Raw genomic sequence first — 17,268 nt, forward strand, 5'->3', positions numbered from 1 at the left:
TGTTTTTAGCCCCATAATGAAAGAAATATCAGTTTGTCTGTACGCTTTTAATAATAAATATAAATTTTGTTTAGCTGTACGAATTGGGCGTTACTCAAAACAAATCAAGCAACACCACAAAGATGAGATAACACGTTTACGATCACGACCTGAAACACAAGAGGAGAAAGAGGCTCGCGAACAACGTGAAATTGAATTGTTTACGCTTAGCCAGAAAGTACTTCAGGCTCATGAAGTTACTTGTCTATACACTCACAAGCACACGGATAGACTGTTGCAAGCAAAACAAGAGTACCTTGTAAGTTCCTTTTTAATAGCATATGTTATGAAAATAATTATAAGCATTTCTTTTCAAAAAATTAAAGGTCATAAACCATAATTTAATTAAGAGTTTTTGAATTCATTATTTTCATGTGCACTATTGTTAAGTAAACCAAATCAAATCGGGATTGCAACAATTCCGAATTTTATTTACTTTACACATCACTAAAATTGTATCTTGACCAAATAATAATTTTAAAAATCAATATTATTAAATGCAAAGCCATATTTATATTAGTGTTAAAAAGCAATAATTATTTTTAATGCATGTTTAATTAAATGCCATTTTTTTGTACGATTGTGCATTATGATATCTCTCTCTCTTTCTCGAAGTGCCATATCATGAAACTTTGGCGATCATGTTGTGCCACAATTCTCTGTCTATTGCCATATTCAGCAACTCCACTTCTTTGGTATTCTCGCCTCTATTCCGAATCCATTCAGCTATGCTGGCCAACCAAGTGACTCTTTTCCTCCCCCTGCTCCTTCTTCCTTCTATTTTCCCCGTTAATGCCAAGTTCTCCAGACCTCCCTTCCTCAACACATGTCCCATGAATCTCATCTGTCTAATCCTAATATCCTTCAGTAGTTTCCTGCATACTCCAGCTCTTATCAATACATCTTCATTACTAACTCTATCTGTCCATGGAATTCTCATCATTCTCCTTAGAAACCACATCTCACAGCTTTCCAATCTTTTTCTGAGGTCAGTTGTGATTGATATGATATAAATACTTTATTTTAAATAATTTCTTCCTCAGAGCAAATTTTCTGACAAATCTAAGATGTCCTTACCAAAAATAGATGGATGCGTTTTGTCATTAGAAGAAAAATCTTCTGAAAAGAAAACTATTTGGAAACTATTTTGTGAAGCTATTACTCCCTGTGTACAAAGAATTATAGAATTTGCAAAATGTTTACCTGGATTTCAGTCTTTATTACAGGTAATTTCACATTTGCTTACTTCTTACTTTAAACCTTACTAAAATGATTGATTTATCAACTGTTTTAACTTTCATTAATTTAATTAATCATTTCGTTTGGTACTTATGAAATGTCTGTGAGCATTGTGCTAATTATTCTTGATGCTTGATGCCATTCCAAACCACAGAGATGCATTTTCTATTGTTTCCTGAAAAAATGCTGTTTGATTTTGTTCACGAGTCGACCGTCTGGACGTGTTTATTCCGTTTCGTTTAATTAAATCAGACTGTAAATAGGCCATTTTGTAGTTTTAATTAAAGTTATTCACTTGCAAAGAAACAACAAAAGAAAAATGTTTTCACTTATAAAAAGACAAAATAAACAGTGAAATCCAACCAAAACCATTGGCTGGCAGCAGCCAATTGGGGTATTGCTAAACACCGCAAACCCCCGCAAACCTCTAAAAAAACATAGCAAACCCCATCGAACCAACATAAAAGTGATTGAATCATGTAGTGTACAACCCACTGAGTATATCCATGTAAAAACAATATTACATTTTTACTGTTAACTAATTATTTTTGGGGTAAAACATCATTTTTTGGTCAAAAATAATTGCTAAACCCTGCAAACCTCCAAAACAATATAGCAAACCCCACCGAACCAACATAAAAGTGATTGAATCATGTAGTGTACAACCCACTGGGTATATCCATGTAAAAAAAATATTAAATTTCTACTGTTAACCACTTATTTTTTGGGTAAAACATCATTTTTTGGTCAAAAATGATTGCTAAACCCCGCAAACCTCCAAAAAAATATAGCAAACCCCACCGAACCAACATAAAAGTGATTGAATCATGTAGTGTACAACCCACTGGGTATATCCATGTAAAAAAATATTAAATTTCTACTGTTAACTACTTATTTTTGGGGTAAAACATCATTTTTTGGTCAAAAATGATTGCTTATTTTTAACCAAAAAATGATGTTTTATCCCCAAAAAAGTAGTTAACAGTAGAAATTTAATAATTTATATACCCAGTGGGTCGTACACTACATTATTCAATCACTTTTATATTGGTTAGGTGGGGTTTGCTATGGCTTTTTGGAGGTTTGCGGGGTTTAGCAATCATTTTTGACCAAAAAATGATGTTTTACCCCAAAAATAACTTGTTAACAGTAGAAATTTAATTTTTTTTTACATTGATATACCCAGTGGGTTGTACACTACATGATTCAATCACTTTTATGTTGGTTCGGTGGGGTTTGCTATGTTTTTTTGGAGGTTTGCGGTGTTTAGCAATACCCGCCAATTGACTATTCTTTGCTTTAAATCAAATTTGTGGTCGAAGTGAATAACAATTATGCGACATTAAAATGGCATTTCAACAAAAAATGATACCAAATTATTCTTTCAGGGGGACAATATCTTTAACAATTACAATTTTTATTCATAGGATGACCAAATGACATTATTAAAACAGAGCTTTTTTGAAATCTGGCTAATTTACATTTCACGTATGATCAGCGATTCAGATGACACTATTGGTATTAGAGAAAATGTTGTATTTACACATGAACAGTTGGATAAGATGGGAATGGCTGACCTTTGGCGACGTGTCTTCGAGTTCAGTACTTCTTTCAAATTATTGAATTTAAGCGACATGGAAATAGCCTTGTTTTCTGCAGTTGTTATAATGAGTGGTGGTATGTTCATTTAATTTATTTTTAATTAAATTTTTTGTTTTTTTTATTGTGTTACATTTTTATACAGTAGCTATAAATGTATGGAAACATATGCAGTTTTTAATTGTATTTTCTTAAAGTCCTCAAAATGCAGGATATTACAATTTGTATTATGATTTCTCATTTGAAACGCTTTTTTCACTTTACCTCAATTACCATTACAGTCCCACAGAACTTTCTTGAGAATATCAACAAAATGTCAGTTGTTTGTTTTTTCCATGTTTCCATATACCAGTTTACTCTCTTAACCCATTAACCCATTGACCCCTAAGTTTATTTTGCTTTCCCAGGACCTAAAAAGCATGTCACATAATTAACCATAACTTTTTTTCGAGAGACAGAAATTAAAAAAATTTAAAGTTAAAATAATGCCAAGGACATTTTCTTTTCAAATATATGTTATCATGTACGTTTAGGCCTAGATTCATTCTACATGCCTGTCGCGTTTCGGACAGCGTGCTTCGAAAAACGGTTATATGTTCAAATTTATTTTCAAACTCACTTCAACTATTGTTTTTGTATATTTAGAAGCATATTTAAAAAAAAAAGTTGTGAGTATTTTGTATAATTTCTACAAAAAGAAAATCGAGATATTCGCGATTTTGTGCAAGACATCACAATATGTATGAAAATATTGCCTGGTGAGATCAACAAACAAAGTAAACGTTACTTACACAGTATTGATAGGCCTATAAAAACAAGTTATCACTATATTATACAGATATTGACTGCTTAGAGGTTAAATATTATGTTCGAGGAAATATATAATTCCCGAGAACTTAATACCATTCTTGAGGGGATGTCTAATCTTATATTTTACCGATATCTGTTATATTACATAGACAGTCGTTCGTAACCAGATTAGTTACTTTCAAATACAGTCGACTCCGCTGTGGTAGTATGCAATATCGATCTAGCGCCACCTAGCGGGGATCGAGAGAGGGTTTTAACATGGACGCGAGTCACGATAGTTGATATGTTGAATAAATGTTATTTGGATTGTGTTTAACGGTAGTCCTATGTACGTCTGTTTGAGTACAGTGTAGCGACAACAAACGAAACATAATATGGTGTCAGAAGTGTGTCTGAATCGACTCATCCAACGCTCAGAAAGGTCAGTAACGATCGATTTCCGAGATACCTACCCCAGCGGCGGTAGCCTAGCCTAGCGAGAATAGCGAGAGCGGTTGAACGCTCACACAACGACGCACGACAGCGGACGATTGTAAACAAGTTGCATAGCAACCACAACGCAGTAAACCGCACAGCCTAGCCTAGGAATTAAAGAGATTTGAACTCCGTAAGTTATTCAGTAATTATAAGAATAATTATGGCAACGTTCATAAAGCCACCTGAAACATTAATTGTAGATGGCAGTAATCCATCACACGCATGGAACAAGTGGAAAAGGAAATTTGAGATTTACCTCAAAGCAACAGGGAACTCAAAGAAAGAAACCGAAATCAAAGTAGGTCTGTTGCTAAACTGTATAGGCGATAACAGTATTGACATCTACACAAATTTTAAATTCAAGCCTGCAATGCAAAATCCAGAAAATGAAGAAGAAATCCCAGCTGAGGATCCGAACGACTACACAGTCATAATGAACAAATTTGACGAACACTTTTCTCGGCGCGACCCACAACTAATGTTACGGCAACGGTTCTGGCATCACTTACAGCGAGAACCAGGCCAGTCATTTGATTCATGGGTCACGACGGTGAAAGAAAGGGCGGCAGAGTGTAAATTCCCAAAGGAATTTCAAGAAGAAGCAGTTAGAGACAAATTAACATTTTCGTGTACTAACGACAGCTACAAGCTGAAATTATACGACGAGGGTGCAAAGTTATCCTTGACTAAAACTACTAGAATCCTTGCACTGAAAGAGGCAACTAGTCAAGAACTCCAGAAGTCTAAAACCGCAACCATTGACCAAGTCCGACCTAAAACAAAGCCGAGACCAGCAACGCAGGGGCAAACCAAGAAACAATACTCACACAACAAGGCAGCCCGCCCACAAACGAATGAGGGGAAATGTCAGAAATGTGGATATTGTGGAAAGTCTCACCCATATGGAAAACAGAACTGTCCAGCAAAATCAGCAACTTGTAATGCATGCGGAAAAACTGGTCACTATAAGGTAGTGTGTAGATCAACTGCAAGCCGATCAAGCAGAGTCAACCAAGTCGATGACGAACACCCTTTCCTGATAAGTGGTGTTAGTGTCCAACAAGTTAACAGGTCACAGTTGAAAGACGCACACAAACAACCTGGATGGCACATCAAACTCAGAGCAGCCGATCAAGAACTGTCATGGTGTATTGATACCGGTGCACAAGTTTCAGTGATGCCAAATATAGTGTATCAAAACCGATTCGGAGAAATGTTCCCAACCGACAAGACGCTAGTGGGTACAGGCGATACACCACTGAAAACACGAGGATTTGTGGACATGAAGCTGAAACAACAACATGGAAACAACTCGGAGATAGAAGAAAGAGTATATATAGTCGAGAACGCAACAACACTACTGCTAGGAGTTCCAGCAATTCGCAACCTTGGACTGATCCATGAGATACCAGGAACCTATAGTGTGAAAGCAGTTGACGTCAATTCTCCAATTACAAAGGAGAAAATAAAGGAAGAATACCCAGGACTATTCAGAGGCCTTGGTAAATTAGACGGTGAATACACCATCAAACTGAAAGAAGATACCAAACCATTTTGCCTTACAACACCAAGAAGAATTGCCCTACCACTGCTTGAAAAGACAAAGGCAGAGTTAGAGAGGATGGTGCAACTTGAAGTTATCGAACCAATCGATGAACCAACCGACTGGTGCGCACCTATAGTTGTGGTGCCGAAGCAAAATGGAGATGTACGAATTTGTGTTGACTTAACGAAGCTGAATCAGTCAGTACGAAGAGAACTATATCATATGCCAAAGGTAGAAGAGACACTTGGTAAGGTGGCGAATGGAACAGTGTTCTCAAAACTCGATGCAAACTCAGGGTTTCACCAGGTGAAGCTGAGCCTAGAAAGCACAAAATTAACTACCTTCATTACACCTTTTGGGAGGTATGTGTTTAAACGTCTTCCTTATGGGATATCGTCAGCACCGGAGTACTTCCAAAAGCAGATGGACCGAGAGCTGAGAGGTCTAGAAGGTGTTGTATGTCATATGGACGACATTCTGATCACTGGCAGCAATCAGACAGAGCACGACAATAGGCTCAATGCAGTACTGAAGAGATTAGACAAAAGTGGTCTAACTCTAAATAGTGCGAAATGCAAATTCTCTCAGACGAAACTGGATTACTTGGGCCAGATAATCGATGGTGAAGGATTGAGAAAAGACCCAAAGAAAATCGAAGCAATTATGAAAATGCAACCACCCACCAATGTCACAGAACTCAGACAGTTCCTAGGAATGGTAAACCAACAGATGAAATTCGTTCCTAACCTGGCAGAGACCACCAAACCATTACGGGATCTCATGAAGAAGGAAAATGAATGGGTTTGGGACCAAGCTCAACAAGAAACATTCGTCAAGATACAGAATGAACTAAGCTCAGACAGAGTACTGAAACTCTACAGCACCACAAAAGAAACCGTTATATCAGCCGATGCGAGCAGTTTTGGACTAGGTGCTGTGCTTCTACAGAAACAAGAAAATGGCGAGCTGAGACCAGTAGCCTATGCAAGTAGATCCATGACGGCAACGGAACGCAGATATGCACAGATCGAAAAAGAAGCACTTGCCACCACATGGTCACTTGAACATTGGGCCGATCTGTTAGTGGGACTCAAGTTTAGAGTCCAAACCGACCACAAACCACTGGTTCCACTTTTCTCTACCAAGAACATTGACGAACTCCCTATACGAGTTCAGAGATTCCGAATGCGTCTGATGAGGTTTAACTTTGATATAAACCATGTGCCCGGGAAGCTATTATACACAGCCGATGCACTGTCAAGATCGCCGAGGCACAAAGAAAGACGTGCAAACGAAGAGATCGACCGTGAAGAAAAGTTAAGGAATGAGGTAGAATGTTTCGTAAACAGCGTGATGGTGACTCTACCAGCATCAGACAAGAGACTGGAGGAGATAAGGTCAGAACTGCGAAAAGATGACACTCTAAAAATGGTGATGTACCATGTTCAAGAAGGATGGAACGAGAAATCAGAGGCATCCGGCTATCTGCACAGCTACTGGAAAGAAAGAGGTAGCCTTTCTGTACATGAAGGCCTCCTCCTAAAGAGCAAACGTCTAGTAATCCCTCCAAAACTCAGAACAGATATTCTACGTTGTCTACATGACAGTCACCAAGGAATTACAAAGATGAGAGCAAATGCAATGTCTTCAGTATGGTGGCCAGGGATATCAAGAGACATAGAGAAAGTTGGGAGGAACTGCGAGATGTGCGCAAGATACAGGAGAAGTCAAGCAGAACCAATGCGAGGAACAGAGTTCCCAAACCGACCATGGTCTAGAGTTGGTACCGACTTTTTCCATTACAAGGGACGTAACTATCTACTTGCTGTAGATTATTACTCAAGAGACATTGAGGTCTGCATTGTCACAAAGAATGTAGATACGAAAGAAACTGTTGCCAAATTGAAGAAAATATTCAGTCGTCAAGGCATACCAGACGTCCTGTTCTCAGACAATGGACCACAATACAGCTCTGACGAATTCAAAGCATTTGCACAGAGCTGGAGATTTGAACATGTAACATCATCCCCTCATTTCCCACAGTCAAACGGCGAGGCGGAACGAGCAGTACAAACCATCAAATCCTTCATGAACAAGTGTGACGATGAGTATTTGGCAATGCTACAGTACCGTAACACACCACTTCAAAATGGGTATTCACCAACACAGTTGAATATGAGTCGGAGACTAAAGACAAGAGTGCCATGTCACCCAGAAGAGCTCCGACCAAAACTACCAGACCAGACTGACCTTAGACAGAAAGAGGAGAGATATAGACGTGAAATGAAGAGAAACTTTGACAACCATCACAGAGCTGCAGATGCGGAACAACTAAGTCCGGGTGACAAAGTATATATACCGGACTTGAAACGTCACGGAACAATCACGGGATACCACAAGGCACCCAGGTCCGTGTACATCGATACGGATGGAAAAACAGTGAGAAGAAATCGTGCAATGACACGGAAGCTCACTAACAACGATGTGATGATGCAAGAACAACCAAAGGAGAGAGATGGTGAGGTGAAGGAAAACCAAACTCCAACCAATCACGATCACTCCAGCGATGCGGGAACGCCAACTGAAGCGGACATCCGCAACAACCCGAAGCCACCGGAAGCATCAACACCATCAAATACCAGACCACAACGGAACCGGCGAAGACCACGTTATTTGGATGAATATGTAACATCCTAATTTCATATAATGAACACTGATCTATAATCACTCACCAAAAATAAAAACACTGAACACTGGTTGATAATGAACAATATCGGACCTTTATTGAAACACAGATGGAAATTCAATGATTGACATGATCTTACTCTAAATGTTAATTTGTGTTTAAAGTTAAAGTTTAGTTGCTGCGCGACTTAAAATTATAAAGCTGATTAATCAATCTCTAAGAAAAAGGGAGATGTGGTAGTATGCAATATCGATCTAGCGCCACCTAGCGGGGATCGAGAGAGGGTTTTAACATGGACGCGAGTCACGATAGTTGATATGTTGAATAAATGTTATTTGGATTGTGTTTAACGGTAGTCCTATGTACGTCTGTTTGAGTACAGTGTAGCGACAACAAACGAAACATAATAATAATAAGTCGAATTCGCGTAAGTTGAAAAATCGCGAAAGTCGAATTTTTAGGAAAGTCCCAATTCTTTCCTATACATTACTGTGTAATTTTGATTTGTAAGTCGAATTTTTCTAAGTTGAAATTCGTCTAAGTCGACGTCTTTTTGCGGTCCAAATACACACATTCTTTAGTGATTTATATCGTATAAGTCGAAGTCACAAATTACGCGGCAACAACGCGCTAAAAAAGCCGATGAAACGTACGTAATTCGTTAAACAAACGACAGAGGGGATAATGTGGGACCATATCGGTTCTCTCAAGCAGGTTGTATAGTATAGGCGGCGTCCTACAACTCGCGCTAGTGTATAGTGTATGAGTTGTTTCAGAGTTGAGAACTTGAGCGGCGTTTTGTGGGTACCTATTTTGTGTTAGACAGATGGCAATAAACAATGGATACCGATTTTGAATAAGAACCGAAATGTATTTATTATACGTTTTTGTATAGTTTCGGGCTTAAACCATAAAAGAAAAAACATTGCCGATAAAGAGGCTTAGCATTTATTAGGCCTAGTAGCTACAGTACTGACTACATATCATATACCAAGCCCACACATTTTACACGGGTGTGAAAAACGCGTGACTCGCGTGTAATTAGGTACTAACAATACTGTCCATATTCACTCATGCATTACTGCATTGAGTAATTCAACTGCAGCGAACTGTATTTATAATTTGTTGATGTTTTGTTCATATATATTATTATCATCAAACAGACAATAACTGGAATTACAGTACAGGATAACACTAACAGCATTTTATATAACAAAATATAGGCCTATTTGAAATAAAAAATCGATTTATTTATCATAGTGCAATCATGGAGGTAAAAACCTCCATGAACCATGATGCAATCTGTGATTGAAAATACTAGGCCTAGTTAGTATAGTAGGCCTACTACCGGGAGTACAGTAGTACTACTATTCTAGGCCTAGTTTGCTTTCAGGGTTTGTTTATATATATTTTTAAGTCATATTTATTAAGTATTTGAGAAAACTCATTAAAAAAAACAAGGTAGAAAAGACCCAACAATATCTTTCAACGATCGTTGCTGGTGGCCGAATGACGTACTTTCTGTACGCACCACGTTGTAGAGTTCATCCATTGAGTACACACAGTTGCTCTAGGCCAAATAATAACATAAAGGTTTTACCATTCCCCGTCGGGGAGGAAAACATTTATATAGTATTACAACGCCAGTATTGACATGCATGTATTTAGCGCGGTAACTAATGTACACCCCTGTTACGGACTGGACCATTAATCGCTCCACGAAACCACGTTGGAGCGATTCTCCTCCGCACACAGCCAGAGCGAGAGAGAAGCGAGGTCGAATAAATACAAGTTTTTACCATTTCCCGTCCAGGGGAAATCAGTTCTCTTATAATTACAGCCCCGATACCGTGCGCATATGTTTACGTTGATATTATTTAATTGCACACCTCATTTTGGACTGTACCATTTTCGGAACCTTGTTTTGTTTTCATTATAAACATGGGCTGATGTCAGACAAATATCTGCTTTAAACGTCAATTTAGCAACTTATTAAGTCGTTTCATAAGCAGAGAATGTATAAAGCAAGTATACAATGCAGACATGTTAGATAGAAATATACTAAAAGACATGTAATAAACGTGTTAGAAGAACGTAATAATTGTACTTTCTACACCGAGCGGCGGAAAACCCATTCACAGTCACAGTTATTTGAGCGAATACTGTACTTGGCCTAAAACACTAGCGCTGTATTTTAATTTAAATATTTGGCTTACGGTTACGAAAATACAAGGAAACATCATTTTATAATTTTACTATTATTAGGCTATTTATTGACCTATTAAAGATCGCTAAATATGTTTTTTTTTTGTGGGGGGCTTAGGTACAGTAGCTCTCTATTCTAGCCTCCCTGTTGTACACTTCTCACTGTACGCATCACATTATATAAAATAATACGACGTGAACTCTAAACAAAACCCCGATGAAAAACAATTTACATGAATTCTATAAACTTTCTTATTTATTGTTTGCCTAAACAATAGAGAAAAAATAAACTTCGTTACATACAGTAACGGGCGGGTTCAGATTACATAAATATGATGGTAGGCCTAAACAATAGAAACAAAACAAACTGATGTTGTCGCGGGCCGTCGTACCGGGAGTTCCATATTTTACCAGTAAAAAGCTACAAAGTGATGACGTCATGGTCCACACGGCAAATACAGGCACGCGGCAATTACACATATTTTACACGCGCGACAAACGCGGGTTATGGTACATGATTTGTAGTCAGTACTGTAGCTAGCTAAGCAAACTCAATTCAAGAAGGCTCATCGCGTGGGCCGCGATCGCGACAGGGCAGGGTCCACTAGGCCTAGTCATAGCGCGGCTAGTGAGTGAACCTATGCCTAGCATTTTTTTTTTGCAAATCTGTAAGTCGAAGTTCGCGTAACTCGAATTTTTATACCGGTCCCATTAGATTCGACTTAGGCGGAGTCGACTGTAGTAAAATATTTACGGTCCAGACCGAATATAGTGTCCATATTGATAGTATGAACCAATAATTAACCTATCTACAGGATTTCGTAAAAAAATCCATCTCCAGCCGTGTTTGGCAGTCTAGCTTTGTGTTTTCAAGCAGTCAAAGTGTTAAGGATTTTTTAAATATATTTTTAATCTATGTTTATTAAATATTTGAATAGAAAATGCGAGTGAAAAAGGAGGCACACAAGCTGGCGAGCCGAAATCCGTGCACTAAAATTAACTTTGGAAAACTCCTACCTATTTTCAAAACACGATTGCACGGCAGCCATAATAAGCGGTGGAGTAATTTTTGTTACATGTTATCAGGCTTTAAATGTGTTGATATGTAACTTGGTTATTATTATGTATATCCGCCTCAAATGTCAATATTTCCGATACAAATTAAATTTTTGAGTCTTTCTTGCTAATTTAGTATTGAATTAAAGCTAATTTATATTTCTGTTTGTTAAACCATATTGTTTTATTTGACTCTGTGTGGCTGTCGAGCAAAGAGCCAAACAAGACTAACCACTCAAAAAAATAATCCCTACCGAATATAAAAGTGTTTACCATTTTGCTTGTAGGGGGGTTCATTCTCAGCTTATTACTAAATTACCGTCGCCCAGGCAATGTGCATGGTATGCATGTTTTAGTGTGTAAAATTTTGATTGGATAACCCCGCAGTGGACTGGTCCATTTTCGGAACTAGTATTCCCTGCACATGAGGCATGGCAAAAAATGTCACTTCTCCACCAGTTTTAAGCGCAAGGCATTGGAATGTTGATCATGTTGACTTTTAACGCTATGGATTACCATAAGGGCAAAATTTGGTAAATTGTGCGTTTTATACAAATGTATTGATTTGCGATGACTGGAACATTCCAATCTTTCAGTCTCTCCCAGTATAATTATTTGGTTTAACACAAGTAGGTACATTTATTGGCCCTTGGGTGATAAACTTAACCCCTTTAGAAAATACTATTGCAATACTTTGACAAAACTGTAAATACCTATTAGCCATTTTTTGTTACCATTTGAATCGCAAATGTCTTACTGTGAGTGTGGGTACTTTTAGATATATAAACACATAATATACAAATAAACTTTATTACTGACAGTTGCTTCTCAACGTTTGTATTAATTCATAATTACAAAAAATATAAACGTTGAAGTGGTACTATTTCAATCGGAATATGACAGTCACAGTTTTAACAAAGTATTAAATTGCAAATGTATAGTGGTATATTATTTATAGGCCTAAAAAACATGAAAACATATTTCATTACTGAGTGGATAAAGAATATATTTAAAAAGTTGTTCCTCTTTGTACCCATCCTCTTCCCCATTCCTTAACACTAATGTTATATACAAAATGCAAATTGGGTTTGTTTAAATAAAAAAAGACGCATTTTGTGTCACAAATTTCTCTTTCGGAAGTAATTCCAGGGTGCTAATTTTAGTTGACTACCTAAATCATTGTGTCTATTTATTCGTTTCTGTAAACGACAATGTCCTGCGGTACGTACATTTAAAAAAACATTTTTTTTTACGGTGAAATTACTGTGTATCTATTTATTCATAATACATACATTTCTTAAGACAAAAAAGGACCTGGTTTAATATATATATATATATATATATATAAACACAAGAGGCAAAGAACATTAATTCTAAACCGCCCGGTGATATACTGAAATTTAATTAATTAATTTGAAACGATAAAGATGAGGAAATCTGTGAGAATGAGAAAAAGTCGCCCCAACCGAGACTCGAACTCGGACCGTCTGCTTGATATGAAATTGCCCTAACCATTAGACCACTGGGGCTTTCATGGTATTGTTCGAACTCGATTGGATAGCGACTCTTTAACATTCTCGGCGTGGTACGGCATAAACACATCAGGCAAAGAACATTAATTCTAACCCGCCTGGTGATATACTGAAATTTAATTAATTAAATATATGCATTATTTTTACAAAATGTCAACAAATTGAACAGAATGAGGCTTTCAACTAAAAGAAATATTTAAGACAGAACGGTAAACTGTAAAGTACATGTCATGGTTCAGTTTTAGGATCCGTTATTGATTTATTGATTAGGTTAGCTTCAACACACAGATTTGAGCAAGTGCGGCCTCCTCGATAGATTTAGAAATGATAGAATACACTGTGTTGGTTGCCACAAATTATTTTCTTTACCTATATTCTTTCAATCATACTGTATATGTAAATGAAATGCCCATACTACAAACATTATAACGGGAAAAACGCCTGGTATGCAAATTAGATTTACATTGCAACGCATGCCACCAACTGATTTGAATATAGCGCCAAAGCGGAAAAAGCTTTTGATCTGCTACATACATAATGTTCACAAAAATATTGTGATGTATAATATAAAAGTACATACACATTATAAATGAAATGTCTGATGAGGAAATCCCCCAAAAAACTTGTCAGGGTAGAATTTTTTCTATGTGAAAAAAATCCATGTGCTTAACCGGAAACAAATATTTCATTCATGTCATACGTGTATTCCACAAAGAATGGAGTTGCAAAGTGTATACACCTGAATAATAAATAAAATACTACTTGATTTACTGATTTAAGTTTTTGTTTTATGGACTTAAATGTTTGAATAAGCATGCTGCCATATGAGCCATATCTAGGCTGATGCTAGAGAATCATTTCCTTTCTCCAAAATAGTGAATTTACATTATTTCTTAACAATTTATTTAAACCATTTGCTTTTACACAGATCGTGCTGGATTAAAAGATGCAAGACAAATTGAATTACAACAGGAGAAGTTTATAGAATGTTTACGACGCGAAGTTACAAGACGGGAGATGAAAACCAATCATACATTTCCTCGTCTTCTTATGAAAATGACAACATTGAGATCTATTTCAGCATTACAGACAGAGAAAATGATATGTTTCCGTTTAGGAAGTCCTTTGGTAGAGATTCCATCCCTATTGGCTGAGTTAAATGATGTCACTCAAGAAGAGTTGCCTCTTAATGCTGGCATACATAATAACACTTCATTAATGTAAGTTGATCATTTGTTTACATTTTCGTCTTTTTGTATCACCGACAAAATTCATTCAATACAGTACTGCCGACATTTGACATTTCCATGCACGCAACTTTGCAGTTTTTATCGTGTTTCTACTTGGGTGATAGAGTACTTGAGTGGTGAGCCTGAATACAGACCACTCAAGGCGCAGTTCATTCCGGCCAGCTATAGAGTGACTATTAAGTCATCAACCCAACTCAGTATAGAACAGAGAGAACCCAGTCCGATTCCCTTGACCTATCATTAAACTATCACTCACCGGTCTTCCATCCAAGAAGGCAATTAGCCATGTCTCCTGCAGCGGTGACTTTTTATTAATTGGAAATACAAGATATGATATTCCCTACATTTTTTTTGAGGTCACAAACTACATTTAATTTAAAAATAAATACTACTATATGGTCATATTGCGATAATCTTTTTTGCCTTAAAATGATTAAAAAATGGTTCTAATAATTTAAGCAGTAGCTATAAATATATTTTTCTTTTTCACCCACTTTTGATCGATCATTAAGGCCACCAAACAAATGGAAGAATCACTAGTTATGAACTAATCACTTTGACAAGTTCGAGTTATCCGCGCAAACGCCACATGCACATCCACAATACATGTTCAGAGTGCAAGGAGGAGGTGAGGTTAGGCAGAGAGAGGGGTCGACGGCCATGCCCTCCTGAAGAAACATGTTTTGAATTCTTATAAATATGGATTATACTAAAAATAAAAGCTTCAGAAATCGAAACTCAGAAAAAAAAAATTTATATTCTACTACATCATGTGATTGGCTTGATTTTTACCGTGGTTAAAACTGTGTGTATGAATAGTTGTAGGCTTGCTGCTGTTAGGGTTTTTACCTGTTATATGGCTTCACATGCTTTTTTTGATAGCATTTTTTAAAACTAAACGAAACATTCAACACAGAACGGTAAACTGTAAACACTAAACATCATACCTTATTATTTATATGGATCATAAATACACGTAATAAATGAAATACAAAAAGATGTAGACAGTCCTACTACTACTACTACGCTACTATCTACCCAGGCGCTCCACCGGAAACAACAATATTTTGACAATAGTTTTTAACTTTTCAACTAAAAGGCATGCAAATGGTGTAAATCAACGTGTTCGTATGACATCATTTTAATTTAAAATGATGTCATACGAACACGTTGATTTAGAATGATTTTTAATTTAAAATGATGTCAATCAACAAAGTTATGAAATGTTATGTTAACACATTTTAGAGATACACGAGACACAAAAATTGAGAAAAAAAAGAAACAGGACAGATACAAGGAGTTATCCGCTACTAAGCAGATAACTAATAATATAAAAGAGAAACAGAACAGTTACAAGGAGTTATTTCATTGATCAATTGCGGATAAAGTCTAATAAGATAGGGGGGAAAAAAGATCCTGACAATAACAAGGGGTTATCCGCCAAGTGTGGGTATGATTGAATTTTACCATATGATCCGTAACTGCTGATTTATGTTGTGCACCCTTGTGTGAGCATCTGGTCCACCACCACCCTTATTTTGGTCTGTTGCATCTGTTTTTAAAGTTCTTTGAATGTATGGATCTTCCTGTTATATATTTTGAGGCAATCATCTACTACGTATACTTTTTGGCTTACATAAAAAAATTTCCACGTATATATTGACAGAAGCCAGATGGAATTTGACATTCATAAAATATTATTTCACATAATGTTATTACTTTTTTTATATATAGACGGACCAGATTGCAAAAACGTCCACATGACATAAGTGAGCAATTGCCATTGACAAAAATCATAAAGACCGGTGGACTTTTTCAGCCACCAACAAGTATTTCAGGCACACGTACAACACCAGTGGAGCTGACCCAATCAATTCAATAAGAAAATATTCCAGTATTGAAAACAGAAAAGGATGTTGATGATTGTGTATTCAATTGTGAACAATTGGTCCTAGGGTATAGTTGAAGAATATTAATAATAATAATAATATAATAATAATTAATAATAATTAATAATAATGATGATAAATCTTGATAATATAAATATTGGTAATCTTGAATCACGCAAATCATACTTAAAGTATCTTTAAAATGAATTTTGCTTTAATGAGATTACAATTACTGCATTAATCAAAATGTTGATTTGTATATATTGCATTGGATTTTTTGAAAGAATAGAAAGTGTGCCTTTCTTAAATAGTACAACCTTTGCTGTTACATGATATGCATATAGCCCAGGTCAGGGTGTGATGCTTTGCAATGGATGTGTTGCATGATTTAAGATTTAGATGTTATCACTTTGTAAATCTGCAGTTAAGAGGCCACCATTATGGGTTTATCTTAGTAGATATTTTACTCACAAATTGAACTTTATTTTCATATGTGAATGAATCAGGATTTGTGTGTTCTTTACTGTCGGTTTGGGCAATTATTCAATAAGATTTAATACATACATGCCATCATCTGAAGTTTAAAAAATGTGAGAGGAAATCCCCTTTCCGCTGAGAAAAAAAAATCAGAAAATTATTACCTTACAATGGCTTACATCATAATTTTGCTTGTGTGTGCATTTTTGTTATATTTTAATGCAGAAAACCACACATTTACATCAAAATTCAGTTATCTTTGGAATCCGTGAGAAAATGTGGAAAACTGGGAGCACAATTTTAGGCCGGGAGACGAGTCCAATATATGGGAGTCTCCCGGCCAAAACGAGAGTGTTGGCATGTATGTTAATATGATGGAGAAATAGCTATTACTAGTAAAATTGGTCTTTAAGCACTATTGCCTATAATATATTTATGTACATTTAGTCTCAATTACACTTGC

The 17,268-nt window shown here is 36.5% G+C and overlaps 1 protein-coding gene across 2 annotated transcripts in view; it reads left to right on the forward strand.

Annotated features, from left to right (window-relative positions):
- Positions 1-16,408, forward strand: part of LOC140055731 (thyroid hormone receptor beta-like) — a 41,292-nt gene extending 24,884 nt beyond the window's left edge. For both annotated transcript variants that reach the window (XM_072101111.1, XM_072101112.1), the window contains exons 5-9: positions 75-298; positions 1,083-1,265; positions 2,706-2,955; positions 14,118-14,409; positions 16,174-16,408. In XM_072101111.1, coding sequence (XP_071957212.1) covers positions 75-298; positions 1,083-1,265; positions 2,706-2,955; positions 14,118-14,409; positions 16,174-16,321 — 1,097 coding nt within the window. In that variant the 3' untranslated portion in view covers positions 16,322-16,408. The remainder of the gene's footprint in view (positions 1-74; positions 299-1,082; positions 1,266-2,705; positions 2,956-14,117; positions 14,410-16,173) is intronic.
- The last annotated feature ends 860 nt before the right edge of the window (positions 16,409-17,268 follow it).

Source organism: Antedon mediterranea, chromosome 7 (assembly GCF_964355755.1).
Source record: "Antedon mediterranea chromosome 7, ecAntMedi1.1, whole genome shotgun sequence".
Lineage (NCBI taxonomy): Eukaryota > Metazoa > Echinodermata > Crinoidea > Comatulida > Antedonidae > Antedon > Antedon mediterranea.